This window comes from Gadus chalcogrammus, chromosome 10 (assembly GCF_026213295.1).
Source record: "Gadus chalcogrammus isolate NIFS_2021 chromosome 10, NIFS_Gcha_1.0, whole genome shotgun sequence".
NCBI classification, from domain to species: Eukaryota; Metazoa; Chordata; class Actinopteri; order Gadiformes; family Gadidae; genus Gadus; species Gadus chalcogrammus.
In genome coordinates this window covers 6,207,190-6,234,392 of record NC_079421.1, presented here as the reverse complement: position 1 = coordinate 6,234,392, position 27,203 = coordinate 6,207,190, and the positions used below count along the sequence as shown (strand labels likewise).

Here is a 27,203-nt window from a genome sequence, read left to right as displayed (position 1 = left end):
AAGCGAAATGAAACCAAACATGTTCCCAAATGGAACGTAGAAGGGAGGGGGCGCGGGATTAATTGTTCGGGCGCACTGAAACCCTCACCGTAGTACGCAATTAGGCCTACTATAATTCCATTATGAAGAAATAATTTATAGATTGAATAATTACTTGCATAACTATATTTCCATTATGTAGAAATTATTTATATATTGAATAATTATTCTAATGTACTTGGCTTACACCTAGGCTATTTGAATTGTGGTAAGGGGATCAGATCAACCCGTACAGCATTGCAAAACTGGATAATATGTCGGATCAGCCAAACTAGTAGCCTACACCATTGATATGTATAGAACATGCCTACACAGTCCAACTTCTGCATCAAAATCATGGGTACCAGGGTAGAAAAAAATAGCATTTTTTTATTAACGTACGGTGGTTGGAGTTCAGTCATGTAGCACATTCACAGAACAAAACATATTTTAGAAGAAGAAAAAATTAGTCTATGAAAATACTGACTACCAATGGCATTAGTGTGTTCCACCTAGGGACATATCGGCTTCCACACAGTGAGCCAAGCCGTGAGGAGCAGCTGGCCTCCTCCCCGTCCTCTTATAGGGGTGGTCCTCCCTGCAAGCCTTTGAGGGTCGTCCTGGTGGAAAGGACCTCCCAGACACGCCTTCCTCCTCCCAACTGCTGTCGTCTGGAGAAACCCCTTCGGCCTTTGGTATACAGTGGTCTTGGCCATTGGGCTATTCCCAAATATTGAAAAGGCTGATCGTAGTGCACTGTCCGTGGTCATTTTGTCATAGGACGCGATGAATGATGTCAGAGGGTCTATGAAGTCGGGGTCACCTCTCAGCTTGAGTGTGAGTGACTTGAAAACACGTGCCAGCTCGTCCTCAAGTACAGATGTGCCTTGGGGTTGAAGTAGAATATTAAGTTCATTAGCAGGAAATGACATATTGGGACATTTATTCAATCCGGTTTGTGCAAACAAAGCATAACCATTTCTCATGGACAATGGTTCATGTTTCTCATGCAATAACATATGTCATGTTTATAGTGTAATGCCAGAATAGTAAAGACCTGCATAGTGCGCCGAATTTAAAAGTTTTCTCTTCGCACTCCTTTGAATGCTTTCCCCTTGACGCCGTTGCCTGAAACACCAAATATTTGTAAGGATTTTTTTATAAGATTTTAGCAAGTTAGTTATCAATATGTCATTTTATGGGGACATAAACAGTTGATAATGGCCTTCAAATAAATCTAAACTTTCTAATGAGTCATCAGCTAAACAAACAATGATCTAACCTGGAGGGCCCTGGCTCATGTAGATTTTCAGGAGTTTCAGCAGGGGAGCTGGGTGGTGTCTCTGACTGAGGCAAAGCACTGGGCTTGTTTCTGGCTCTGGCTTGACTTTTTGCCGCTCTCCATTTCTTTCTTTTTGCCCTCTTTTCTCTCTCACTGAGCTCATTGATACCTTTCTTCTTTCCAGTCTCTCTGTCTTTTTTCCATTTGTCCCTTTCTTTCTCAAGGTACTTTCTTTTTCTGTCTGGGTCAGCATCACGACGTTCCCGATATCTCCTTGCTATCTCAGCTCCTTTCGATCTCATTCCTTGAAAAAGGCGATTCAAAATATTCCCTTACACACTTTAATTGGCAGTCCCGGTAAACTAGGCTTGCCTTATCAAACTAGGCTTGCTGATACAGATATCGCCAATTTTATTTCTCCATATTGTCCATTCTTACTATGTATAGCATGTACTGCTATAAAATGTGTGTAATAGCTGTTGTAATATGTGTAACATTATCAGCATGTGGCCTAAACTGTCCACAATAAGTGGATGTCCTTCCTGTCATGAACCATGTCCACCCTGTCATGGAAGGCTTGCTGACAGGGTGGACAATGACAGGGTGGATTTTTTTGGCTTTTTTGGCATTTTTTTTACAAATATATTTTTTCTATCAATTGATATTTCACGATGACAGAGTGAACATGTTAAGCTTGACAACATCCAACTACACACATAATATGATGAAAATTACGAAACATAAGTGTAAATACTTACTCTGCAACTAGCCACTGCTTCAGCCTCCATTGAAGAAAGACAAAATGCTTGTAGTGATGTCATTGAAAACATCAGTGGGTTTCTTTAAGGGGCAGTTACCCCATAATGACAGGGTGGACAGCAATTCTCAGGGACACATGCAAAATGTTCAATATGATTATGAAAATAGAATATACATGATCAAAATGACTTGTTTTATCAAATAACTTATCGTGGACAATAAAACCATGTAAATTCTTTTTTTATTTAGTATCATTTAACCACTTATTACACACATTGTAGTTAGCAGAGCAGTGTGTGGGACATGCCAAAATCAAGTACATCAAATGAAAAAAATATGTATAAAATGAAGGAAACACATTTTAAGAGACTTATCATTGTACTGATATGTGTGCAAATGTTTGGCCACTTATAATAAGACCTCAGACTTTCATTATTCTGCTACATTTTCATGATGACTGAGTGAGTCTGATGAGGACACCAAAGGCACTTCATAGTGATATTGACTCATGTGTCATCTGGAGGAAAGTCCTCACAGAACTCAGTTTGGGCATCCCCTCCACCTGAAGGAGGGTTTATTGTCTAGTTTAGTTGACGTAGATTTGCTTTTGTTTGATGCCTCCGTTACCTAACAAGAGACAGACTGACCAAAAATAGATACAAACACAAATACACAAACGGAAAAACATGACAATGATGACTGCTCCGAAAACTCACATGAGATTCCACTTTCAAAGAGTTTCTTCAGTTTTTCCTTCGGTCTCTTTTGAGACATCTCTCTTAGCCGAGACTGCCGCAAAGGGCACACAGTGGTTGTGGCTGTTTTTCACAACAACATGGAAGTAGTACCCCTCCTTGATGTGGGGGTCTTCAGACCTAAAGTGGAGAGGATATAATGTTAAGTGCACAGATAACCTGTCTGCCACCTCCCTTGATGCACATCCATCATGTACAGCCCCAACTCCAGACCCTTCTGCAACATTAGAGTGGCCATATGGTTATCAATGGAAGGCTGCTGTTTCCAGTGCGAAATCAATTCTGATGCTGACAACTGTACTTGTGAATGTGCCCATAAAATCAGGACACAGAGATACTAACCTTGACTTCCGCCCTTTACTATACGTCTGTCTTTTCAGAATCAGGTACATAAATGCAGGGCAGGAGGTGTTTTTGCTAGTCTTGGCAGTACTGGTGCGGGTGTTGTGGTGGCACCTCAAGTCAACCTGTAGATAATGGAAAGGTTCAACGCTGGAAAGAATAAGTCCCACACACTGGCATCTTCACATGGTCTAAGGTCCAAGTGTTTGAAGGTGAAGGGGACACCCTGCAGGAGTCTTTACTATGGTGACCTCTGCTTTTCTCCTATGCACCCGTGAGACCACATATGTGCAAAAGCCATTCTTTTTGTAAACACTGTACACTATCGTAACGGACACACATACACCAGATAGACGCTTACACCAAAAGACACAAACGCATGACACCTGAACATGAGATAACTGGTCTGGATATCTGTGTTATTAAGGCCCAATCCCATTTCTACCCCTTACCCCTTCCCCTTCCCCCTCCCCCTTGTTTTGAAGGGGTAAGGGGAAGGGGTAATGGGAAGGCGTAAGGGGTAGAAATGGGATTGGGCCTAAAACAAACTGTAGGATGTCTCTGTAGCCTGTGTTTGCACTAACCCTGTACTTGTTAGAGCCATCACCAGCATCTGGATAGGTCTTTGACTTTCGCCACGTTAAGCCTGAGGACGCCTGGAAATCCTCCTGCCACTTCTGCACCTCCTCCTCCCGGGTCAACCTTAACTTCAGGTTAGTCCTGAAATGGTTTTGGTCCGCCTGTGACTCAAAGGAGCACACGTGATGGCTGTAGTCCTCTGGCAAAAGGTTCTGTCAAAATATATATTATAGTGTTAAATCACACTAGCCGACCAATTAAAAAAGTACTTGCTTGATAAATACTTAGTCTACTACGACTTGATACAGTCTAAGTCCTACAAATACATTTACAACTAAAATGAACTGAAACAAATTCTACAAACTAGACTAGAGCATCCAGTTCAAAGTCCACACAAATGCCGCATCGGTTCTTAATGGGTAATTTCTGTATATTCTGAAATATCTGACCTTCAGCACTGGATAATTGGACAGGTTGTCCTGGACAATTGCGTGATCACACATCTGCTATGTCCTCTGTGTCACAGCTGTCCTCTGTGGAAAGAAAATGCATTACAATAATACATGTACAAGGTTGCAGGTAAAGGAAAAAGAGGTCCCACACACTGTCCACACTGGTAAACGCAATCATTCATTGAATATCCAAGAAACAACGGTTTGCCAACTTGATCAAGGAACATTGTTCCTTGTTTCTATGATATTCAATAAGGTATTGCACTTACCAGTCTCCCTTAACCTTTATCATATCTACCTTTAAAGGTTTATTATATTCAAAAGGTTTAAATTATACTCTCACTTTATTCTTATACAGGCTTATTCTTAGGCTATATGATGTGAGGGGAGCAGGAGTGTAGGGACTTAGGAATTAGTGAGGTGGCTTAGGAATTGCCAGTCATTTGAGGGTAAGGGGTTGCTCCTGTCTTCATAGTTACTAACCATTTATGGTGTTGTGAAGATCACCTCAGCTAGGGGTCTGTCTGACAAACCTTTCCGTCCGAATCTATTGTGGTTTGGGGGGGGGAAACTGTCATTGACATTTCAATTCATTCATTCTGTGTAAGCTGACCATGCTTCTAACCGTTTCTGCGTTTCTGGTGCCGTGAAGATCACCTCAGAGTCTATCTGACACACCTTGCAGTTTGTATCAACTGTAGAGTGGGGGGAAAACACTTAAATATAATATATATATATATATATATATATATATATATATATATATATATATATATGTGTTGACGGTCAAATTGGAATTTAGGCAGATGTTAGCTTAAGACAATAAGTCTCACATCTCACACACTTGACCTTTTCACGTGTGTGTGTGTGTGTGTGTGTGTGTGTGTGTGTGTGTGTGTGTGTGTGTGTGTGTGTGTGTGTGTGTGTGTGTGTGTGTGTGTGTGTGTGTGTCTTTATAAAAAACGGCAAATGTTAGACAAGAACGGATGGGCTGAGCCTGGTTTTCACATTTGAGGCGTTTATTCCATTTAGCAGACAGGAATAGCTCCATATTCCTAGCCTACACATTTAAGATATCTAGGCTAGTTCCACGGTTGTAAGGAGAGGGGCTGTCAATAATACTTCGTAAATACATGAGCTGAACAGGCCTTAAGCAGCTCCAAGACAAACACCTTAAGTCTGTCGACATAAAGAATCAGAGAAATGCGTTGGACTAACGTTATACTCTACAATTTAAGTTACCTTATATGCGATCAGTCGATCGCACCCTTCTTTAATGGATCGCGCCGACGGTGCAGTCATGTGACCGATTTTGGCCTTTTCAGATTGGATCAGGGATTTAACCAACGTGATTGGATAATCTCCGTCTATGCCCTCATTAATATTCATGATTTTCCCGGATTCCGCATACGAAAAACACTTTCGCTTCGGGTACCCATTATACCCGTTGTATGGAAGACACTTTTAACTTAATGTCATCAAAACGGTCAGGAGCTGGATTTACAGATCTATTATAATTATATATATTAATTAAAAGGGATACTTAAGCAGGTAACCAAAAAATGTCACCATCCTCACATTTTAAATTCTAGAATTCAAAGGGATGTCTAATCAGAGGAAGAGAATTTGATTGCTCGAATTTTGCAGTCATACCCTCCCATACTCCAATTCAACATAAGTCCCGGTGTGCATTGGTTGATAAGTTCCCGCCCTACAGCACACACATGAATCTCTTGAGAATTCCATCTTTGGTCACCTGAACTCAAACGTTTCAACATGTCCAGAACTCCAATGGGCCCAGCCAACTGAGACGCATGTGATGGAGATCTTTGTCTTAGTCTTGCTTCGTGAACCCGTTGCAAACATGATTTGTCTGGTGATTTTCTGCCTATATCCGATAACAAAACACTACGATGATTTAATTCACTTTATTCATCAAAAATAAATTATTTTCATTGGTGAAAAATGTATTAGGTTTCTTATCCTTAAAATGGTATCTCTCGGGTGTAACTTAATCTTTCACTAGAATTATTTTATAATCTTAAATAAACGCAAGTGATGAAAACAACTCGAAACGATATTATATACCTAAATGTAATGAAAGATCATATTGTGCCGGTAAAATCGAATCAAATATCAGCCTAGAGCGCAGAGTGGAATGTGGTGTAGAAGTGTAGCTGAAATGACCCCTGAAAACACAAATCAAATTACACATTAATTTTAATGAAATAGAAAAATCAGAACTATCTACGTCTAGTAGGGCTTAAACACCATTACGGGTAAACTGCATTTTATTTCCCACTCATCTTCAAGTGCATTTAAAAAATATCCAGTAAACAAAAGTCTGACAAAAAGGAGAACAAATACACCAACAGGATATCTTTCACATCAGTGGTTCACAATCCCTGTTGCTATATTGCATTTGGTTAAAAACGAATGCTGAACATTACTAATTTTTCAGTAGTAGCGGTTATTCTAAAAAGTGTTGCGTCATGATAATTGCAGCGTCCACACACTTTGCTGAAACTAACTCTGGGAACAAGTTGAAGGGAATACTTTTCCCCTAAATCATTTGTTCTTACATTTGTAAGAAACAATGGAAATTGCTGAAAAAAAGAAAGAATTGTACATGACATCACTACTGAAGTTAAGATTATCACTGAGCCAAAGGCAACTTGCATTATTCGTGGTTCAATTAACACAATTGGGATTTCTGTATACAAAAAAAGAAAAGAAAAAAAAAAATCAGTGGATGGAATGGATTTGAAGAAATATAAAAGGGGAGAAGTACAAACATGTCCATGTAGTTCAACAGCTCCTTGGGAATGTGTGCCTTCATAAGATATCCTATCTGAGAGCATCTCGCCCACTACCAAACACATCACCTCATGATCAAAAGTTAAATATAAATTGAAATACATGAAAAAAACATCCCGATCTAAATGGCAACCTTTTAGTACACAACTATTAGTTTTAATGGACAGGAGAGGAACATGGTGGTGACACTTTCTCCTGTGGCTCCGTCACACTAACATGTGGTCTAATTGGATGCGTGTACATGGGCACATATTAATGAACGGCACTCGTGAAACAGATTAATTCATCGTCTGCGAGTATGTCTGTGTGTATGCGCCTCCGTCTCTGTGCGCGTGTGTGTGTTTCTGCGCGTGTGTGTGCGTGCGAGTGTGTGTCTGGGTGCGCGTGTGTGTGCGCATTTGCGCGTCTGTCTGTGTGTGTGTCTGCGTGCGAGTGTGTGTGCGTGTGCACGTGCGCATTTGCGTGTCTGTGTGTCTGTGTGTGTGTGTGTCTGTTTGTATTAAGTGCCTATCATCCTTCAGTCTATCCAGCGACCTCCGCTCGCCCATCTCAGTCACCATGGTTACTTCAGCACCACGCTCCAGTCCTCTCCGACATTCATGCCGGGCTTCCGGATCGTCAGCACCGACATGGACGCGTCAAACTCAAACTCCAGCTGGCTGTCCTGGCCGCCTGCGGAGTGTGGGAGAGGGAGGGCCGGTCAACCCGGGATCACACTCGGACAGACCCACACGTCACCCAACATCAACAGCTTCTACAGAAGTACACATTCAGGGACAAAGCCCTTCCATGCACAGGAGTTGTGCTGTGGCTGACATCAGAATGCAATGATGCAACGTAACACTAGAGGGCGTGCTTCATCATCTGTATTGTAGCAACGTACATTAATGCAAGGGCCTCATTTAACGCAAAGCACACCCGCCAGTGTTATAAAATATATATATATATATATATATATATATATATATATATATATATATATATATATATATATATATATATATATATATATATATATATATATATATATATATATATATATATAGTCAGTGTCATACAGTCATACAGGTAGGTAATAATGATAACGCATGTTATTTGTATCCAAAGGAAAATTATCCAGTCATGTCCAATGCCCCTTATGCAAACTGTAGTTCACTACTCCGGCCAGTAGAGGGAACCCAAGTAACAACCGAGCAACCGAGAGGCTGTCGCCCCCGTTGTAGAGTCAGCCATTTGGCGCTGACACTTTCTAGAGATCCTGGGACCAATCTTGGCTCAATCTTAACGAATATATTTGCAGAAAATATTTAGCTTCTTCTACAAATTTGATATGCCCTTCTAAGCTAGTAGCACGGCGTTTAGCCAATGGCAGTCCCTTGACTAATGCCAGAGTAATATCATACTGAGGACTAATTTCTCAGGTGTGCCTTCACACTCCTTTTATCACGTTCTAGTGGAGCAAACAGCTGCTCGGTGGTCACTCCCCGCGGTAGAAGGTACCCCACTCCCATCACTCACCGGCCGTCTTCAGGGTGACCTTGCTGGGCTTACTGGCCCCCAGTATGAGGATCCTCTCGATCCAGGACATGGTAGACAGATGTGCAGCCGGGGCCAAGTTACTGTGGGGGGGGGATCAGAGAGATGGATTTAAACGACTGACACGACATTTTAGGCAAGTGGGTTCATTCCCCAGCGCTGTCCCTGAACAAAGTGAGGGTCATGTCCCACCTGGAGGACAGGATGTTGTTGGAGAAGGACAGCTTCCTGTGTATGAACTCTCCCTTGGTGTCAAAGTTGAAGGTGTGTCCGTCGTCCAGGTACAGCTCGCCTTCCGCCTTGCGCTGCGGCGGAAAAACGAGAGCAAGGCGTCAGGCCTCAGACGGGGACCGCGGCAACCACAGCAGCAGGGGTGGAAGGGAGAGATAAAGGACATAGTTACCTTCTGGCTGAGGGCCACGAAGAGGGTGTAGGGGTCGTGCTCCATGCAGGCGGAGGACCGGCGAACACGCAGCTTCCTGGGGATGATGGAGCCGCCACGCTGGAACACCGGGATCTACGGAGAGCGGGAGAGACCTCGTTCAACCAGACGGGCCGCATGCTTAGGAGCTCAGCGGCTGAAACCACGTCAAAAAGGTACAGGATGAAAATGTCTCCCTTCACTACAGGGACACATTGAGCGGCAATACTGGGAGGGGAATTCTTCGCAATTAATAGTGATATCAATTGTTTACATTTAGCAGACGCTTTCATCCAAAGCGACTTACAACCCTTCATACAAACATTCACACACCGACGGCAGTTGAGTCATCCACAAAGGGCGACTCAACTGCCGGTGTGTGGATGTGGGTATGAAGGGGCAGTCAGGGTGAGGCGTCTTGCTCAGGGACAGTCTTGCTTGACGCTGGCAGGAGCCAGGATTGAACTAGAAACCTCCCGGATACCAGTCAACCTGCTGTACCCCTGGAGCTAAGCTGATGATATCAATAGTGCTCTAGTGAAACAAATCGGGGGGGGTGGGCCTTACGGAGCTCATGGTGACGGGGATGTAGAGGTCCTGGGCGCCGTTGTGCTTCTGGAAGGTGTGGACGTCAAACCAGACCTGAAACACACGGACCGTTGGGAACACAGAACTTCCTGTTCAATAAGTCCTCGCACCAACGACATGCAGTGTAACCGACCAACATGCGCAAGATGAACGCGTCGTGGAGATGGGTCACATTTCATCCATCGTCTTCACTGCACTACAATGCGTTTCGTTGTTTTGTAAAGCCATTACACCAAACCCGTGACCCACCACCCACCACTATACCTACTGGGTTGAATATTTAGAATACCCAGTCGGTTGAACCCTACAATGCGTTTCGTTGTTTTGTAAAGCCATTACACCAAACCCGTGACCCACCACCCACCACTACACCTATTGGGTTGAATATTTAGAATACCCAGTCGGTTGAACACTCAATTTATCCCCACCCACTCCCAAACAACCGCATTACATTTCCAGTAACGGGATAATACAAACATTTAGCAGAATACACAAGTATGCATCAGTTGCAAGAAAAATGAAAGCATTGGATGTAAAATAGAAACAGCCCAATGGAGTCGTCTTACCTCTCCTTTGCCGGGCAGGTAGGCGGTGACGCCCCTGGCCCCCTCCTCGGTGACGGGATGAACCAGCAGGTCCCGCCCTGAAACACAGCAAAGAGAGTTACTAGTTTTACCCAGTGTCAGAGCAGGCGCAGTGAGAGCCATCTGACAAGAGTTGTGCCTCCCTTAGCCAACAGGGTCAGAGCAGGTAACTGTACTGAAGCCGCCATCTGACACACTCACGACTCCTTTAACCAATGTATCATGGCAGGTTGTGGCCCATCACCACTTCATCCACGCCCAGGACAATAAGGGTATGCCTGGTTATTTTCTGTGTCAGAGCATTAGCTATGGTTACTGAATGAGTTTCTATTCTGGCAAACGTCAAGGGAACGACACTAAGGTCACTAGCAGCCACACAGAAACTAAATGTATTTCTGTATAAACATTAAAAAGATAAACACATTTTGAATCAAATTTCACAAACGTAAAAGAGATGGCACAAACACACTAATAAGCTCAAAGAGGTGACGAATGTGAGGTTTGCGGCGTTGTGTGCGAGCGCGGCCGACTCACCGAGCAGGAACTGGTCGTCCATGGCGAAGGTTGCGGCGTCCTGAGGGTACTCCACCCACAGCGGTCTGCCAAGGTAGACAGTGTTACAAAGAAATGTTTGGAACGCCATTTGGGTCAATCTTAAATATATAATGAAACCACTAAACTTCTAAATGAGGCAATAAATATATAAAGGAATATATTGAAACGTACACAAGAACGTTATTTATTTCATAATGCCACATTTTTGTTAATTATTGCCACTTCTATTTCATAAGGCCACATGTGGCCATTATGACATTCAGCAAAAATTATCTTTAAAACAAACACGCATTTATTCAAAGAGTGGGCGTGGTGAGCCGTCTTGGTAACCATCTGGTGAACTGAAGCTCAGCAGTATTAGACTGACCAGAGGCTGGCTCTTAAAGTCCACACAGCAGACCTACGTTACATATAGCTTTGGTTTCAGTGTAATTAAAATAAAATTTGTTTCAACGCACAGAACTGCTCTAGAAAGGAAAAGGAAGAAGGTCATTCTGCAGCAGGGACGAGGAACAGTAGGGTCTGGGAGTTCCCTTTATTCTCTTTATACAGCGTTCCTGGTAAACCCAGTGTTCTCCAGACTAATCCCTCAGTTTACAAGTGGGTGGCGTTCAATAGGTGAATTGAAAACACCTTTGGTACACAGTTGTTATGTTGCATTGACGTTTCAACAGAACCACCTTCTCAAACAATGGATCCCAAGTACTTTAGAAACAAACACTAAAAAAAATGGAGTCACCGTGGATTCAAAGTGACCTATTACCATTTTCCGCTTTTTACATTTTTTGCATTTTTTTTGCTTTATGATAGGGTGAGATAGACAGGGAGGTCAGGAATCGAACCCGGGTCCTTAATGGTACACCCTCTACCCGGGGAGCCCAGGGGCGCCCCACGAGGTCCCTCCTCACTCACCTCATGACGGGGTGGCCGGTGCGGTGGGCGTGGTAGAAGAGCTGGTACCAGTAGGGCAGCAGGGCGTAGCGCTGGCGCACCGCCTCGCGGATCAGCGCCGTGTTGTCGGGGCCGAAGAGCCAGGGCTCGCGGCGGGGCGTGTCCAGGTGGGCGTGGGCCCGGAAGAAGGGCTGGTAGGCCCCCGTCTGGTACCAGCGCACCAGCAGCTCGCTGTTGGGGGTCTTGAAGAAGCCCCCCACGTCGGCTAGGAGCACGGACACAGAGGGAGGGGGGGGTTAGTCCAAGAGGAGCCCGGAGGGGTCACACAGGTTTCCTTAGCACTCCGTTGTATACGAGCTCTAGACTTGATGGTGGCTGGGAATAGGCCTCTGCACACCTCTGTAGATATTCCATTAAAAATCAGCCGTTTCCAGCAAGAATAGTCATTTACCACATCAAAATGAGGAGTCAATTTTGTATCTTCATTGAAAAAAACTGTGCTTTTCTCAAAAAATATGGACATTTCTAAGTGACCCCAAACTTTGGAACGGTAGTGTCAGTAAAGTCCTCGTCTGATTCTCAGAGGGTTTGGTCATAACGGTAAAAGCCCAATTTATCCTGGTGCCTATTTCCCTGACAACCGTTAAAGTCGCCACATTCTGCTTAAACTCTAGCACTATCAACCAAAACATGTTTTTTTATCGGTTAACCTCTCCTCAATTTTAACTGGTACACTCATAACATTCAGACTCCATCAACAGATGTGAGGCAGATAGAGATAGATAAAGTTGGGTTCCATGGTCGCTGCTCACCTCCACAGAGGGAGATGCCCACCAGGCTGAGGCTCAGGCACATAGGGATGGAGATCTTCAGGTGGTCCCACTCTGCCGCGTTGTCCCCAGTCCACACAGCGCCTGGACAAGGACACCACACACACACACACACACACACACACACCATGAGTCCCTCCACATTGCGGTGAGCTGCATAAGCCGGGACAGCAGTCTTTGACACATAGTGATCAAGAACCACAACCAAACGCCAGATACATGAATCCATACCTCTCCCTTCGGCTAACACTATTCAGGGACAGCCTGAAGTATTGTGGAATTCCTATGAAATTTCCCTGACCGATGAGAACATTTCGTGGCAGACCTCATCTCATTCGCTTAGCCGCTGACCGGACATTTCAACGGGAAGATTGATCTTAAAGATCCATGGTGGAGAAGATTCCCCTAATGAGTACCAGAGGGAAGGAGGCTCCAGGGGGGGCTCACCGTAGCGCTGGGACCCAGCGAAGAAGGCCCTGGTCAGGACGAAGGGCCGCTCCACGCCCCCGGACCGCTGGATGAGGCCCTCGGCCGTGGCCGCTTGCTACAGGGACGGGACGGGACGGGACGGGGGGAGACAGGAAAGCTCAAACCCTAACCCTGAACGTCGTTGACTACACATGTACACTGCCGTTCAAAAGGGGTTCGGGGTCACTTAGAAATGTCCTTATTTAAGGAAAAGCAATATATTTAACAAAGGAGATAACATTACATTTAACAGAAATACAGAGTAGACATTGTTAACGTGGTAAATGACTATTCTAGCTGGAACGGCAGAGTTCTAATGGAATCTACATAGGCCCTCTGTACACACTCGTGCAATGATGTTAGCACAGCTGAAAATTTGTTGAATAAAACTGTGAGCTTTAATGGAAAACAGGAAATTGTCTGGGTGACCCCAAACTTTTGAGTGGGGCTGAATGAGAACACCCACCACATAGAAGCCGTAGAGGTTGTGCAGGTCGCGGTGCTCCCAGGGCCCGTGCACCGCGTCCTTGTGCATGGTGACCTCGGGCCCGTTGAAGACCGACGGCTCGTTCATGTCGTTCCAGGTGTACAGGTTCTCCATGGAGCCCTGTCGGGGTCGGAGTCATTAGGTCAACACATTCCCTTTGAACGCCGCTGCCTTGGATTATATATTTCTACATGCACTTAGTTTCTATACCAGCCGTTCACGGTTAGTGGGATACGTTTCAAACTGATTTTTTAAATCCCATTTCATGCTTTTTTTTAGGGTTAATAATTGCATTTGGGGCGTCTACTAGAATAGGCTTATATGCCTGTATGTTCATTTCTGCAAAACCAATTTCAGCGTCTTTCAAAAACGTCAATTGTCAAACGCATTCAAACTCCTCCTACCCGGGCAAGCCACTAACTATTGGGGAACAATCCCATTTCGGTCTCAGCGACAATATGAAACAGCAAGAGATCCATTTCGGACAATGTCATTATGTATCCTGCTTTCATATTTAACCAAAATACATAAAGATAATATAAAATGTATTTGAAGATGTCAAATCTCATTTCTACCAGACAGTTGGATTGCAAGCTTTCTGTAATGGTTGTCGGTTTGCCTGACGAGCCCTAGTAGGCAGAGGGTCACTAGTCGGTGAGGCGTCTGCTCCTACCTCGTACTGATCGTAGGCAAACATGCTGGCCCACCACGCCCTCATCTCCGGCTTGGTGAAGTCTGGGTAGCCGGCATTACCTGGAGAGAGAGAGAGAGAGACGTCACCAGGGACCCATTAGGATTGAAGTCAGGGCGGCCAGGGGGCGAGAGACAGAGAGGGAACACAGACAGCTAGATCAGTCTATTAATAAAACACGGCAGATGCAATAACAACAAACCCAACTGAGTAGGGGACACAGGAGGGAGAGTGTTGCTAATTTAAGAGGCTGTTGTTTGGGCCCGGCATACTTATTGTACGCCCTGGCACTTAATGTACGCACTTATTGTTTGTCGCACTTGGTTGTGCAGCGTCTTATCGTAGCTATCTCTGTTGTATACAGGGAATGGGTAACCTAGTGATTGTTAGTGCTTTGCACTTGGTTCTATGAACATCCTTACTGAACCGATATATTGTTTCACCTACTTCTGACAAATGTACTTATTGTAAAAGGCTTTGGATGAAAGCGTCTGCCTAATGCTGTAAATGTTAATGCCATCAGTGGGCCGTGGGGTCTCTTACCGGGCCAGCACCAGCCCTCGTAGTCGCCTCCGTCTTTGTTTTTGATGTAGAAGCCTTGGGAGCGGATCTCCGTATGGATCTTGTACTCGCTGTCTATCTTGATGTGAGGGTCCACGATGGCCACCATCTGAAACCACAGGGAGCAGGGGACCCATGAAGGACCGGGAGAGATAGACTTGAGCAAATCAACCCTTTTCATTGGTTTAGGACTTCAGATGGTCAGCCCTATCGTTGGTGTCGGCGGCCATCGTCAGTCACGGATCAATAACATAGGGACTACAATAATAACTGTACTGATTGACAGGTCTGTTTAGGTCTTCTACTCAGATGCTGGTGAACACATCTCAACATTCTTGAAGTGAATGGTGACTCAACCGGTTGTAAAAAGGCCATGCAGGAATGCTTTAAAAGCACACGTGTTCAGTTGCCCTTCAGGGTTAGTTGATTGTTTGCAGGAAAAACCAACGGCATCCGTGATCAGCCATTACAAGTAGATAGAAAAATCAATTAGATAGAAAATTAATGGTGCAATTAGTTTTAGTGGGACTGTCCACCTGGATGTATGATGGACAGATGAGCAATGTTTGCTACAGTCCACTGGGTAGGCTGGGAGGCGGATCTAGCCAGCACACATCTAGGTGGACACGGCCACTTGTGATGTCACCAAAACACAGGAAAAGCCTGATTTCTAAAAAGGCTTGTGATGGCTTATCCTACTCACAGCTGGTGGCCCGCCACCCCCCCTTTACTACACGCCTCCCTTCACTGCCCGGCTACGGCGCCCAGGCTGCGGGCGTACCTTGCGCTTCTTCTCCAGCAGGCCCTGCAGCATGTCCTTGGGCGTGGCGAACTTGTGCGGGTCCCAGGTGAAGTAGCGCTTGCCGTCGGTGTGCTCGATGTCCAGCCAGATGAAGTCGTAGGGGATGTCGTGCTGGTCGAAGCCGGCGTCCACCGCCTGCACGTCCTCCTGGTCGTTGTAGTTCCAGCGGCACTGGTGGTACGCCAGGCCGGCCAGGGGCGGGAAGGCCTGGGTGCCTGAGAGGGGTCCGAGGGAGACGGCCGGCTCAGATGGGGATCCATCTCTCATGCAGCATCCGAAAGGCAAACATCATACGCCTTATCATATGGGGGGGGGGGGGGGGGGGGGGGGTCTGACCTGTGAGGGAGGCGTACTGGGAGAAGACGTCGTAGGGCGTCGGGCCCAGCATGATGAACACGTCGATGATGCCGCTCTCTGAGATCCAGCGCACATCGGTCTGGGGCGTCTCGTTGGAGCCCTGAACGTAGTCCAGCATCTTCCCGAAGACCGTCTGCAGGGAGAGGGCCACACACAGGGAGAAGAGTGAGACCGAGAGGAGGAAGAGTGAGACAGAGAGGAGGAAGGGTGAGACAGAGAGGAGGAAGAGTGAGACCGAGAGGAGGAAAGTGAGACAGAGGAGCACACGAGGAGGAAGAGTGAAAGAGGAGATATGAGGCACAAGGATTGATAACAAATATAGAAACAAAGACACGGAACTCCACGGTCATCCATATCATTGCAAGACGGCGCCACGCAGGGTGGCAGTCTTACGAGTAAAGGGCTTGCAGTCGTAATTTCTTAGTGCTTTGTAACATATACCAGTGCTATCATACAGCATGATGGACAAACGCACTTAGACATCAGAATGAGAGCAGAAACTCATTTTTTATCAAGAAAAACAACTTAAGATTGTCCTTTGTGGTGTCTCACTGTACTTCGTTACTCTATCTTCTTATAAAAAAAAGTGTCTTCCTAAACAATTACCTTTTTTTTTTTTTCATTATTAATTATAAAAAAATGGCATTGTCGACTAGGACTGCATTGCCAGTTATGTTATGGAGTGCATTTGACTACTAAAATAACTTAATCCATATCAGCCCTGGACACGCTGTTAGACGGTGGACTGCAGGTGCTCGACAGGGAACGGTCCAGAAGCCACGGTACCTTGCCAGCGGTGTTGGAGCTGATATCCACCCAGGTCTCGGCAGCATTCAGCCAGAAGATGCCAGTGGTCCTCTGGGCGTTGTGGGCCAGCATGACGGGCACGGCCCCGTACAGGGCCATGGGGTTGAACAGCTCGTACTGGAACACATCCAGGTTGTACAGCCGATAGGGGTCCCCTCCACTGAACAGACAGACAGACAGACGATTAGCAACTCTATTCCTCCTTTATTTAACTTGTCTTCCATTCATTATTGGATTTTTGTCTTGGTTACGCATCTCTTTGTTAATCGTTAACTTCCCATCCGTTCCATATATTGACAGATCACTCACTCTGTGGTTTTGAGTTTAAGAGTCTCTGCGTGTTCTGGGATGCCGTACACGTGCTCAACTCCTGGCAGAGAGAAGTCCAGACTGACGGCAGAGGGACCTGCAGGGGGACCGACCACCAACGTTAGCACAAAGAGACTCAATGTACTGGCAAATGGCGATAGAGAGGTCAACACAGAGAGAACACATCTCCACAGCGGACATTTAGCCAGGATTAATTAAAGCTGCGCTTGCATCTTCATGCGACTGATCTGGTTGATTACAATCTTGTACTAGCAAGGAATGTCTTTGCCTTTTGGCAAGGCAGTAGTAGTATTAGTAAAAGACATTAGACACAACAATATAATAATCAAACGCAGGTGCTTTGAGGCCTGACAGCACCAGGCGGCGCCTGCTGGCGATGAGGTGGCGGTCGTACCGTTGGGTTTGGTGTCCGTGTGGGACTTGAACGTCTCCTCCCACATCCCCTCCTCATCCTTCTCCTCCTCCACCTTGTCGTCGGCCTTGGGCTGGGAGGGCAAGATGACAAACAATGAGAACACCGCGAATATAGTCGAATGTAAATGTTTTTTATATATATATACATATTTTTTTTTTTATTGTTATTCATTAAATGTTTTATAGAAATTGTAGAATTGTCAAATTTAAATGTTTTATATATATATTTTTTTATTATTATTATTCATTAAATGTTTTATAGAAATTGTAGAACAGCTGGTCAAAGTTCTCCGTTACAAAAGTGTTTTTTGAAGATAAATGCTCAATAAATGTTTTTATAATCGTGATTTCAAAATTGACCAAAATAATCGTGATTATGATTTTCGCCATAATCAAGCAGCCCTAGTCCACGCTATCCAAATCTGCTCTATCATTAGAACAGCCGTGACCGTAGCACACCTGCTCAGCCTGGTCCGCCGGATCCGTGCCCTGGGGCTTCTCTGACTCGGAGTCTGACTGACTTCTGCACCGCGACACCACAGGAACGGAAGGGAGGGAGGAGAGCAGGGCGAAACATGAGACGGACCGAGAGAGAGGGACAGAGAAAGAGAGAAACAAAAGGTGTCAAAGTGGGAGCACCACATTTCAAAAGAGGGGGGGGGGGGGAGATGGAGGTGGTAACACAATATGAGGGAACTAGGAGAGTGGGACTTAAACAGGCAAAGGAAGGCAATATGCAGAGGTCATGGACGCCATCGGGTGTCTGCGGGGACTGGGAGGGGCTAGAGTGCAGCTGGGTGCTAAGCAGGGCACACCGTTCAGAAGAGGTAGATGAGCAAATCCCTGCCTTGTGGCTACTTGTTGCCCGGCATCCTGGGACAGAGACCTTTATGGAAGCCTCCCTCCATAAATGAGACTCCTACGTATGCAGGAGTATGTGCCTCCAAGGTAAGAGTGGAACAGAAATGGGCCACGGGAATGCAAATGATGGCTGGCCACTTCATTTATTTGGTCTTTTTTATTCTCGAATGGGGTAACCATGGGTGTCCACATGTGATTGAGCATGTGCTAATACCGGAAGACAAGTCATAACCACAAAGAAAGATGCTGCTTGATTGGTTTCTGGAGAGTGCTGGTCTTAAAGTTGAACATCAACCTATCGACCATATGCTGTCCATTCAAAGGTCACAGAGCTCTTGTTTTGGGCTCAGGGGGAAGGGGACTGAGGGGGGTTTGCCTATTCGATCAGGAAGCTTGGCAAGTCATGCAGTTAGTGTTAAACCAGCTTGAAGATTCTGTGTTTTTGATTCATTTGTTATACAATACAGAATAATAAAAGTATGAGTAAAAACATATTTTTTCAATTAGACCCCAGCAGGCTAGGTGTGCAATTTCTTTAAGGAAAAAATCCATACTGGGTTCAATCATTTCCAAATTGTAGGTAGTAAGAACATAATTTGAGTCATTAATCAAAATACATTTGATATTTTTATAGATCAAAATGGAGCTATAAATATACATTTTTTCAGTGACATTAATCATCTATCATTGCTTTTAGGTTCAATACAACTAAGGCCAGCATTGGCACAAGATACAGAATACACACTTACAAAAGCTTTAAGGGTCTTTACCTAGAGAATACCCACTTGATACTATCCCACACGCTAGCCACTGTGCTAGTTACTTTATAGGAGAAACTGGGACGATAAGGGAGAAGAGGACAGAACAACCAGTCAGAGACAGTATGAACCATTTCAAGGGCAAAACAAAAGCATCTAGGTGAGAACAATCATGCACCAATCCGAGGGTACGGAGAATACAACGAGCCACAGGGGGCGGCTCGGAGAATGGCGCGTGTGGAATAGAATGGAGTGCGTTGCTCACGTGTCCTTGCGCGTCCTCAGGTGCTCGAAGGCCAGCAGGCCGCGGGAGTTCAGGGACATCAGCAGCTCGTGGCCCTCCATGATGTCCAGGCGGAAGGGCCGGGCACTGAGGATGACCCGCTGGGCCTCGCCCCCCAGGGAGAGAACCACGCCGTTCTCGTCCTGGGACAGGAGAGACAGGCTGGGAGAGGAGGGGGTGGGACGGGGGTGAGAGAGAGGGATTCATCCAACATCCTTCGGACAGCTGGACTGTTGGATACTAGAAGCCGGAACATGCAATTCTAGAACAGGTAGCAGGTGTGTTTATCTCAGGTTTCCCACTTGGCCAGGGTGGTCGGTTGTATTGTGACCCGCATGCATCGTCCTGACCAGGCAGCGCCTCGGACCACTGCCAGTCAAAAGAAACCCTGCATGCCTGGCTGTCCGGCTGACTTAAAACAAGGAACATAATTTGCTCCCATGCTAATCCAACCACCAATGTGTGTTCGTATTGGAAGGCATCCCTGTTGGGAAGCCTCCCACCCAAGTCCCCATAGCTGGTTTACATGAGTGGGTCGCCAAGTGTGGGGGGGGGGGGGGGGGGGGGGGGGCGTACTTACGGCTCAGTGAGGGGCTGCTGGACCAGGACATCAGGGACCTCGTAGCGGGGCTTCAGGGGTTTGAGCTCATTAATCTTCACCCTGGTCATGTTCCCCTGGAGACGGTAGAGCTCCAACAGCAGGCGCACCTGGCAGAGAACAAGGTGAGAATACAGAGAACGCCCCTCGAACGGCATCCTTCACCATTACATTAACAGCGAGTCACAAAGTGGTTCTTTCCGGTACCTTGTTGTTGTCATTGATGAGCTGCAAGGTGAGCTTGGTGTGAGTCAGCTCCATGGTGTCCAAAAGAGCCCGGTAGGGAGATTGGCCTGGCTGCAGTGCCCTCTGACGCCTGAGTGGACACACGCACACAAACAAAACACACTTAATAATAGCAATAAATCTGTTGGTACTCCGCAAACGCATCATGCAAAAAGTGTAATGAACGATGCAGATTGACCCACTTGCAAAAGGCACTCTGGTCGCAGGTCTTGAAGTTTCCCCGGTCCACAGCCAAGGTGCCACTGAGGCACAGCGCCAGCCACAGCATCACAACCGGCGCCATCCTAGTCGGGGAGCAATCACATTTGCATGAAACCCATCCTGGGTCACTTGCAGTAAAGCAGGCCTTGCAGAAAAATAAAGCACTGAACCCCGACGCCACGGTTAAAACGCTCAGAGGCGGACGTCGGATGGAAAACGTCACGAACGGTTTCGCCATTTCCTCTGCATGACGATTCGCGGAATCGGATTAGAAAAGTAATTGAATAATAATATGCGTGATGTAGATTGAAGCGTTACATTTTTTTCCACGATGCTGAGACGAAAGAGCGATACAATCCAGAAAGCATACTCGATATGCGGAGCAGACAGTGATGGGATTAGCGAGGAGGAGGTAGCACTGCGCTAACGTGGAGCGTTCCTACCGCACAACTTCCTTCCAAAGGTGAACACCTTTTCGATAAATGATACTATCGCATTAAGAGGTTCTGCCCAGGCCCTGGTGGTGGATGCTCTGGAGGGATTAGGACAGGTTGCGGGTTTGACCCCCGGGCTCGACTAACGGCAGTGGCTGTCAGACCGCTCCGACTAACCCATTCAACGTTCCCCACTTCTCCGGCTTTTCCTTCCCGGTTACGATTCAGACCCGTCCCGATAATCGCCCCTTCTCGTCGACTAAATGTCGGACGGGGTTCGTGTTTTCAAGGTCGCTGTCGGTTTAGTAAACGAACGAATAACGGCCAGGTTAGACGGTTAAGCGCTTTGTCTTACCTTTGAACGAAGGGGGCCATCTTGGTAACGCTCCTTGTAGCTCCGCCCACTTCCTCCCTGGCGCAAAGACTGTTGGGAAATAAAGATATGCAGCGATATGAATAATCTATAGTCAAATCAGAGTCGATCCACGATCTGAATTTGTATTTTAGATGCCACAGAATAACTGTTAATGGATGTTACCTCATCAATGACGGAAATGCTTTAAAATAATGTAATGTTGCCCGCTGTGCCAAAAATGAATATCTTGCCTCTGCGGGCGTTCATCCTCTAAGGCTTGGACACGTCAGCTGAAGCTCAGTGCGTCTCCTCCGGGTCTGATTGTATGTGTGTAGTTTTCTTTGTGTAGGTGCTTCATACACATGTTTTTTTCAAAAAAGTTAAAAAGAGATATTAATAAATCGCCAATCATTATTGAAGGGCGAATGACACAGTTAAAGACCAAATCCAATTTATTTTTTCCTAAAATTGTTGAGTTAACAGTATGCGCTTCACAAAGAAAATGCTGGTTCAACACTCTTGACAATCTTAATACTAAATCCATGTCATTAAGGAAATTACGCTGTATAAATGACAACACAAACGTTTTCACAGCCGAGGTAACATGTTAAGGCTGTTTGGTGTGGAATAGGAAACCATCAGGCACATATTTTGCATTCATTATAAAATACAAATGTGTCATTTACTCTGCCAATTTTTTTATTTGACTCCTTGGTAAAAGAAAAACCTAAAAAGTATACAAACTACACAAACATGGGAAGAGCAACCGTTGAATGGAACCTAGATACAGTGATAACTTCACAACCCCCCACCCCCCCATACAAATCCAGAACAGAGTTAAATATCTTCCTCTTGAGAGGTCTCTGACTCAGATTCAAGTCCCTCGCCGGCGCTCAGAGCTGGAAGCGCCAGCACAGGTGTCCGAGCCGGTCGATGTTCTTGTGCAGGACGCTGTGGATGGGCGCCACGTAGCGGGCCACGTCTCCGTCCCGAGAGAAGTCCCTGCAGAACAGGCCCCTCTCCGGGCTGAACACAAACTTCTGGGGCATGGGTCCGTTGCCGCGCACGTACTCCCACAGCGCCAGCAGCAGCAGCCGCACCTCGAAGGGCGTGAGGTGGGGGAAGGCCTCGTGCACGTTGCCCAGCACGGGGGGCAGCAACTGGCCCTCGCCCATGCAGGACACCAGCAGGCAGGAGGCCTGCAGGTGCCAGGGCGAGTCTGTGGCCAAGGCCTCGCGTGACGCCTCCCAGTGGGCCAGCAGCGTGGCCAGCAGCCCCCGGAGCACGGCCGACAGGTAGCAGAGGGCGGGGCGCCCCGCAGCCACCACCTGCAGCAGGGGGAACAGCACGGGGTGCGCCTCGAAGCAGCGGCGGATGTGGATGTCGCGCTCTACCGTGGTGCGCGCGTGCTCCTCGGGCGGCCAGGACAGCTCGCCGTTGGCCACATCGGGGCAGATGTTCTCCACCAGGGTCATCGCCACCACCTTGGCCGCCTCCGCGTTGATGGGCGGCGGGGGGTCGTCGGGGTCGGGGGTCGGCTGGCGCTGGGAGCCGTTGGCACCGCCGTTCAGAGGCGAGGAGCTGCAGCACTGGACGGTGACGGCCAGCAGCGTCTGGGTGTTCTGGGGGGGGGGGGCGACCATCAGTACATCACATTAAGGTCGACACGCAACATCGCTTCTGAGAAGGGGCGGGACAGAATATCGATACGGCGAGATATCGTCGTCCTTTTTTCGCGCGATACGAGAATCAATACACTGGCGCCATATATATATTTTTTTGCATTATTATGCTTTATCCCTGAAGAGTTATAAGAGAAATATCGCCCCAAATATCGATATTTTAATTCATAAAAGAAGGCGCTCTGAACAGATTTCCCTGCTCCTTGAGGTGGTGCTCAACACAAGAAAAGAACTAGCTAGAGACAAGTCACTGAAAAACTCAGTGTGGACCGTGAATAAAGTCCGTAATCCAGCACTTTGTATTCATCGTCCACATCCATCGTTATATGATTGTCTAACAATGTATCGATTATTGCAGAATCGCTGTATCGCAATTCGCAATATTATCGTTATCGCAGGCCTTGTATTGGGTATCATATCGTGAGGTACCCTGTGATTCCCGTCCCTACTTCTGAGTCACCCAATAGCAGACCTGATTGACTAAGGAATAAAGAATTCTGTTTCTTCTTTTGTTCCGACGTCGATACGTTGGATCAAATCAAATCATGACAACATATCCTTTTCAAATCAACACAGCATTAAGAGGACCAATGTCCCCTTAGTCTGGATTCATCTCAGTGCCTCACCTGCACCACGGTGGCCGGGTCGCGGGGGGGCTTGGCGGCCCGCACCTTCAGGCCCTTGCCGATCACGCCGGCGTGGAACACGGACCACACGCTGCCCGAGAAGTTGACGGCGCTGCCAAAGCGGCAGTTGGTGTCGAGCAGCGAGGCGCCGAGGTCGGGGGTCAGGGACGGCGAGAGCGGCGTGTCCCCGGCCATGTCGGCGATGCGCCCGCCGAACAGCTCGGCGTTGCCCTTGTGCAGCGCGCCCTCCACCAGCTGCTGCAGCACCGCCTTCAGCGCCAGCGACGAGTAGGCCGCCAGGCGCGCCAGCAGCAGGGCGGAGCAGCCCACCGCCTCGCCGGCCTGCCCGCCGTCCCGCCCCGACCCGCTCTCCCCCCGCCGCCGCAGTGCCACAAAGAAGTGGGCCACCGCCGCGCGGCACAGCTGCAGCAGGTGTGCGGGCGCGGCGGCGCGGCGCGGCAGAGGGCTGGTGGACAGGAGGCGGGCCGCGGCGTGGGACACGGCCGGGTCACCGTGCAGCAGCAGCGGGCCGAAGTCGTGCAGGTGGCCCGAGACGGCGCCGCCCACCTGGACGGCCATGGAGGCCTGGGCGACCGGCCCCGCCCCCCGCCGCTCCTCGTCCTGGCTCTGCACCGCCGCCGCAAGGTTGAGTAGCAGTTGCCTCAGCGGGCGGGGCCCCAGGGTGTGGGTGTGGATCTGGGCCACGCAGCGGCCCACGGCGGCCGGGATGAGGCCCGGCAGGCAGGCGGACAGCGGCGTGTGCAGCTGCCAGGCCAGTGCCAGCTCCTCGGGGTTGCGGGCCTGGGTGAGCAGCTGGCAGAGCGCCTCGGTGGCCACGCTGGGGCCGCCGTACACCGACAGCAGGCAGAGCAGCTGGTGCAGCCACAGGTGGCGCTTCCGCTCCAGCCGCAGGGTCTCGGCGCACAGCTCGCCCACGTGGGCCTGCAGCTCCTCCAGGAAGGGGACGACCCTCTGGGGCGGGGCCGAGGTGGCCGCGTGGTGGGAGGGCCCCATGGCCTCGCTGCCGTCGGAGCGGTTGTAGACCAGCTTGTGGAGATGCAGCAGCAGCATCTGGAGGAGGCGGTCGCAGGCCTCCCGGATCCCGTCCAGGGGCGAGGGCGTCGGCCCCGAGATGATGACCGACGCGGGCGTGGCCGTGTCCGCCAGGAAGCGCAGGACGCGGGCGCCCCCTGCGGGGCTCTGGCTGATGAGGTGCACGGCCAGCCCCAGCATGTTCTCCAGCTCCTCCCTGGGGAGGCCCAGCAGCAGAGCCTGCAGCTGCAGCAGGATGGGCGGGCGCAGGAGCTCCACCAGCTGGGCCGACACGGCGCCCAGAAGGGTGGGCGACAGCGCGGCCAGCTGCAGCAGGAAGGGCACCGCCGAGCGGCGCAGCTGCGGCGAGCTCTCCCAGGAGGAGGCCGAGGAGGACGGGGAGAGCGGGCCGGAGGGGCTCAGGCTCTCCTGGAACATCCGGAGCAGCTCCTTGCGGATGCTCTCCGAGTGGTGCGCCGCCAGGTGCCCCAGGATCCCCACCACCGAGCCGATCTTGGGCACGCGGCTCCCCTTGTCCCCTCCTCCCCCGGCCGGGGCCAGCAGCGGGTCCGTGGAGCCGTGGGAGCAGAAGTCCTTGAGGCCACAGGCCAGCACCCTGCTGATGATGGTCCCGGGGAAGGCCGAGCCGATGTGCGCCACCACCCAGTCGAAGTGGGGCGAGTGCTGGACGGAGGTGTCCAGCAGGGCGTCCACGCAGGCGTCGGGGCACCAGGCCAGCATGGCGGCCAGGCACTGGGAGTACGCCTCCATGAGGGAGCGGGTGGCCGCGCAGGACATCCACAGCTGCAGCAGCTCGTTGAGGCTGGAGGAGTGAGGCGTGGCGCGGCGACCGGCGTGCTTGCTGCTCATCTGGCCCAACAGGTCCACGGCCCAGGCGGACACCAGAGGGGCCCAGGCCCGCGGGTTGAGGCGGATGAACTCAGACAGCACCCCGTGAACCTCCTGCAAACAAGGGAGGAGGGATCCGTTTGGATTAGACAAGTAGATGATACTGTATTAATCCCAGACGGGATATTGAGGTGCCACAGCAGAAGGTACAGTACAGGCTCAGGACAGTCGAATAAAACAAAAGTAATACTGTAAAAACAATTTTCAAAGCAATGCATTTCAACCAAACATAACGGAGTCAGTACTCATGGATTTCCAGAGGTAGTTCTTAAGATACGATACAATAGGGTGGGGCTTTACTTGTATGATGTCCTCCAGGTTGGAGCTGACCCCGCCACTACCGTCGCCCTCCGTCTCCAGGTGGTGGAGGAAGGCAGACACATGCTCGTCGTACACGCCCCTCAAGTGCTCCAGGACCGCCCCGCGGCAGGCCGGGACGGAGCGCAGCAGACGGACGGCGCAGCGGGCGTGCTCTCGGACGCTGAGTTTGCGGCCCTGGACGGAGTCCACGCCGCTGATGAAGGACTTGATCTCTTGGGACAGCTCCTGGGCACTAGGAGGGGAAGAAACGCTGGATATATTGTATTCCTTATTATCAATTCTTTATCTTTATAAGCAGTACACTATATTAGTCTCAATTGCTACCAGAACGTTGTTGTGATACCTTTATCCAATTGTTTTTGCTTACTCTCCAGTAGGCCTGTAGTTAATTGCTGCATTAACAATAGTTCCATACAGGAATGATATTGTTATTGAACTGGTTAATCAAATATTTTATCAGGTTTTGTGTAAAAGTGCTGTCCACTAAAATATTCGTATTGACTTTGGGTAGAAGGTAAAAGATGCAGTATATTTAATACATGAGTAAGATGGATTTTTTTCAAGTAACTTAATGAAGGACTTTAATTTTGGCGTTTTTATTGTTCATCTGAAAAAAATGTAAAACCAGATGCCAAATGATACCATACTTTCCACTTCATAGAAAGAATATAACCGTTTTTTCTACTATTTTAAGGGAGAGTGGTCAGTGTTTTTCTTACTGCAGACTTCCCTATAAAACAACCATGATATGATCATCTGTTATTATTGCACACAAGTACTGGGAAGAAGGTAAAACACGACCTGAACTCAAGGTTCACCCATAGGGAGGGTTAAGGTTCACATAGGGTGAACCCTAGTCATAGGGAGGGTGAACCTTCACCCGTAGGGAGGGTGAAGGTTCATCCATAGGGAGGTTGTACCTCACCCATAGGGAGGTTGTACCTCACCCATAGGGAGGCTATGCTTTCACCCGTAGGGAGGGTGGACCTTCACCAGTAGGGCGGGTGAAGGTTCACTCCTAGTGTGGGTGTATGGGGGGGGGGGGGGGGGGGATTGAAAGGGTGAACTTTCACCCATAGGGAGGGTGGAACCTACTCACCTCAGGGCGCTCGGCGGCGGGTGCGGGTGGGAGGTCTGCATCGCGTCACAGACCACAGACATCGCTTTCTCTTTTAACATTTAGGCTTCACATTAAAACCCCCCTCCTCTCCCCTGCCTCAGATGTACGAATAAATTGTGTTTTCAACCAGAAAATGTATATTTGTTCTTAGTTTTCTGGACAGAAATATCAATAGAGCGAGTAAAGACGGAAGTTGGCTCTTCTTCGAGTGTTATTGTAGTGAACAACAACCACCTCCGGCCTCGATGGCGCCACCTGGTGGTTCTGGAGGAGGCACTATAAACATGACCGCACTAGCCTAGGTAATACCGATGTGTTCAAAGCTGCGTTTAAAACAAGAATGTCGTAGCATGTCATGTATTTTTTATTATTTATTCATTTGTATTGTTTTTTTGGTAATGATTGCTAAATTATCAAAAATCGTACACAACATATATTTTAAACTAACCTG

The 27,203-nt window shown here is 48.2% G+C and overlaps 2 protein-coding genes and 1 long non-coding RNA gene across 12 annotated transcripts; all 3 read right to left on the bottom strand.

Annotated features, from left to right (window-relative positions):
- Positions 1–254: 254 nt before the first annotated feature.
- Positions 255–5,625, bottom strand: LOC130390647 (uncharacterized). Of its 6 annotated transcripts, none has more exons than XR_008896793.1 (10): positions 5,430–5,625; positions 4,813–4,882; positions 4,671–4,734; positions 4,185–4,268; positions 3,741–3,947; positions 3,157–3,281; positions 2,059–2,934; positions 1,301–1,604; positions 1,076–1,146; positions 255–904 (listed from the first exon to the last, which is right to left on the bottom strand). It is a non-coding gene; the product is annotated as an uncharacterized LOC130390647 (long non-coding RNA). The 6 variants fall into 6 exon arrangements; XR_008896790.1 differs by lacking the exon at positions 4,813–4,882 and having other exon boundaries at positions 256–904; positions 2,059–2,621; positions 2,776–2,934; positions 5,430–5,624; XR_008896794.1 differs by lacking the exon at positions 4,671–4,734 and having other exon boundaries at positions 5,430–5,624.
- Positions 5,626–6,909: 1,284 nt separating this feature from the next.
- ganabb (glucosidase II alpha subunit b) lies at positions 6,910–21,337 on the bottom strand. 4 transcript variants are annotated; one of them, XM_056600708.1, is made up of 26 exons: positions 21,246–21,337; positions 21,063–21,131; positions 20,255–20,356; positions 20,034–20,142; positions 19,809–19,936; positions 19,211–19,390; positions 18,958–19,023; positions 17,786–17,849; positions 17,307–17,397; positions 16,892–16,988; positions 16,562–16,742; positions 15,755–15,908; positions 15,398–15,633; positions 14,599–14,725; positions 14,038–14,117; positions 13,344–13,484; positions 12,857–12,953; positions 12,392–12,493; positions 11,601–11,844; positions 10,668–10,732; positions 10,116–10,192; positions 9,529–9,603; positions 8,944–9,057; positions 8,733–8,845; positions 8,523–8,623; positions 6,910–7,676 (listed from the first exon to the last, which is right to left on the bottom strand). In XM_056600708.1, the coding sequence occupies exons 1-26, from the start codon at positions 21,248–21,250 to the stop codon at positions 7,567–7,569; spliced, it is 2,928 nt and encodes a 975-aa protein (XP_056456683.1). In that variant the 5' UTR covers positions 21,251–21,337; the 3' UTR covers positions 6,910–7,566. The 4 variants fall into 4 exon arrangements, with proteins under 4 accessions (XP_056456683.1, XP_056456685.1, XP_056456684.1 ...); XM_056600710.1 differs by lacking the exon at positions 18,958–19,023; XM_056600709.1 differs by lacking the exons at positions 21,063–21,131; positions 21,246–21,337 and adding an exon at positions 20,592–21,056.
- Positions 21,338–21,443: 106 nt separating this feature from the next.
- On the bottom strand, positions 21,444–26,981 carry ints5 (integrator complex subunit 5). 2 transcript variants are annotated; one of them, XM_056600706.1, is made up of 4 exons: positions 26,732–26,981; positions 25,612–25,882; positions 23,371–25,365; positions 21,444–22,684 (listed from the first exon to the last, which is right to left on the bottom strand). In XM_056600706.1, the coding sequence occupies exons 1-4, from the start codon at positions 26,809–26,811 to the stop codon at positions 21,956–21,958; spliced, it is 3,075 nt and encodes a 1,024-aa protein (XP_056456681.1). In that variant the 5' UTR covers positions 26,812–26,981; the 3' UTR covers positions 21,444–21,955. The 2 variants fall into 2 exon arrangements, with proteins under 2 accessions (XP_056456681.1, XP_056456682.1); XM_056600707.1 differs by having other exon boundaries at positions 25,612–25,864.
- Positions 26,982–27,203: the final 222 nt, after the last annotated feature.

Excerpts from the sequence above, each read along its gene's own strand:
- ganabb (XM_056600708.1), bottom strand. Across the intron at positions 16,989-17,306 it reads CACGGACACCAAACCCAACG|GTCCCTCTGCCGTCAGTCTG; the intron begins GTACGACCGCCA and ends GTCCCCCTGCAG. Across the intron at positions 15,909-16,561 it reads GCTCCAACACCGCTGGCAAG|ACGGTCTTCGGGAAGATGCT; the intron begins GTACCGTGGCTT and ends CTCTCCCTGCAG.
- ints5 (XM_056600706.1), bottom strand. The coding sequence starts at position 26,811 with ATGTTAAAAGAGAAAGCGATGTCTGTGGTCTGTGACGCGATGCAGACC. Across the intron at positions 25,883-26,731 it reads CCGCCGCCGAGCGCCCTGAG|CGTTTCTTCCCCTCCTAGTG; the intron begins GTGAGTAGGTTC and ends CAATATATCCAG. Across the intron at positions 25,366-25,611 it reads ACCTGGAGGACATCATACAA|GAGGTTCACGGGGTGCTGTC; the intron begins GTAAAGCCCCAC and ends CCTTGTTTGCAG.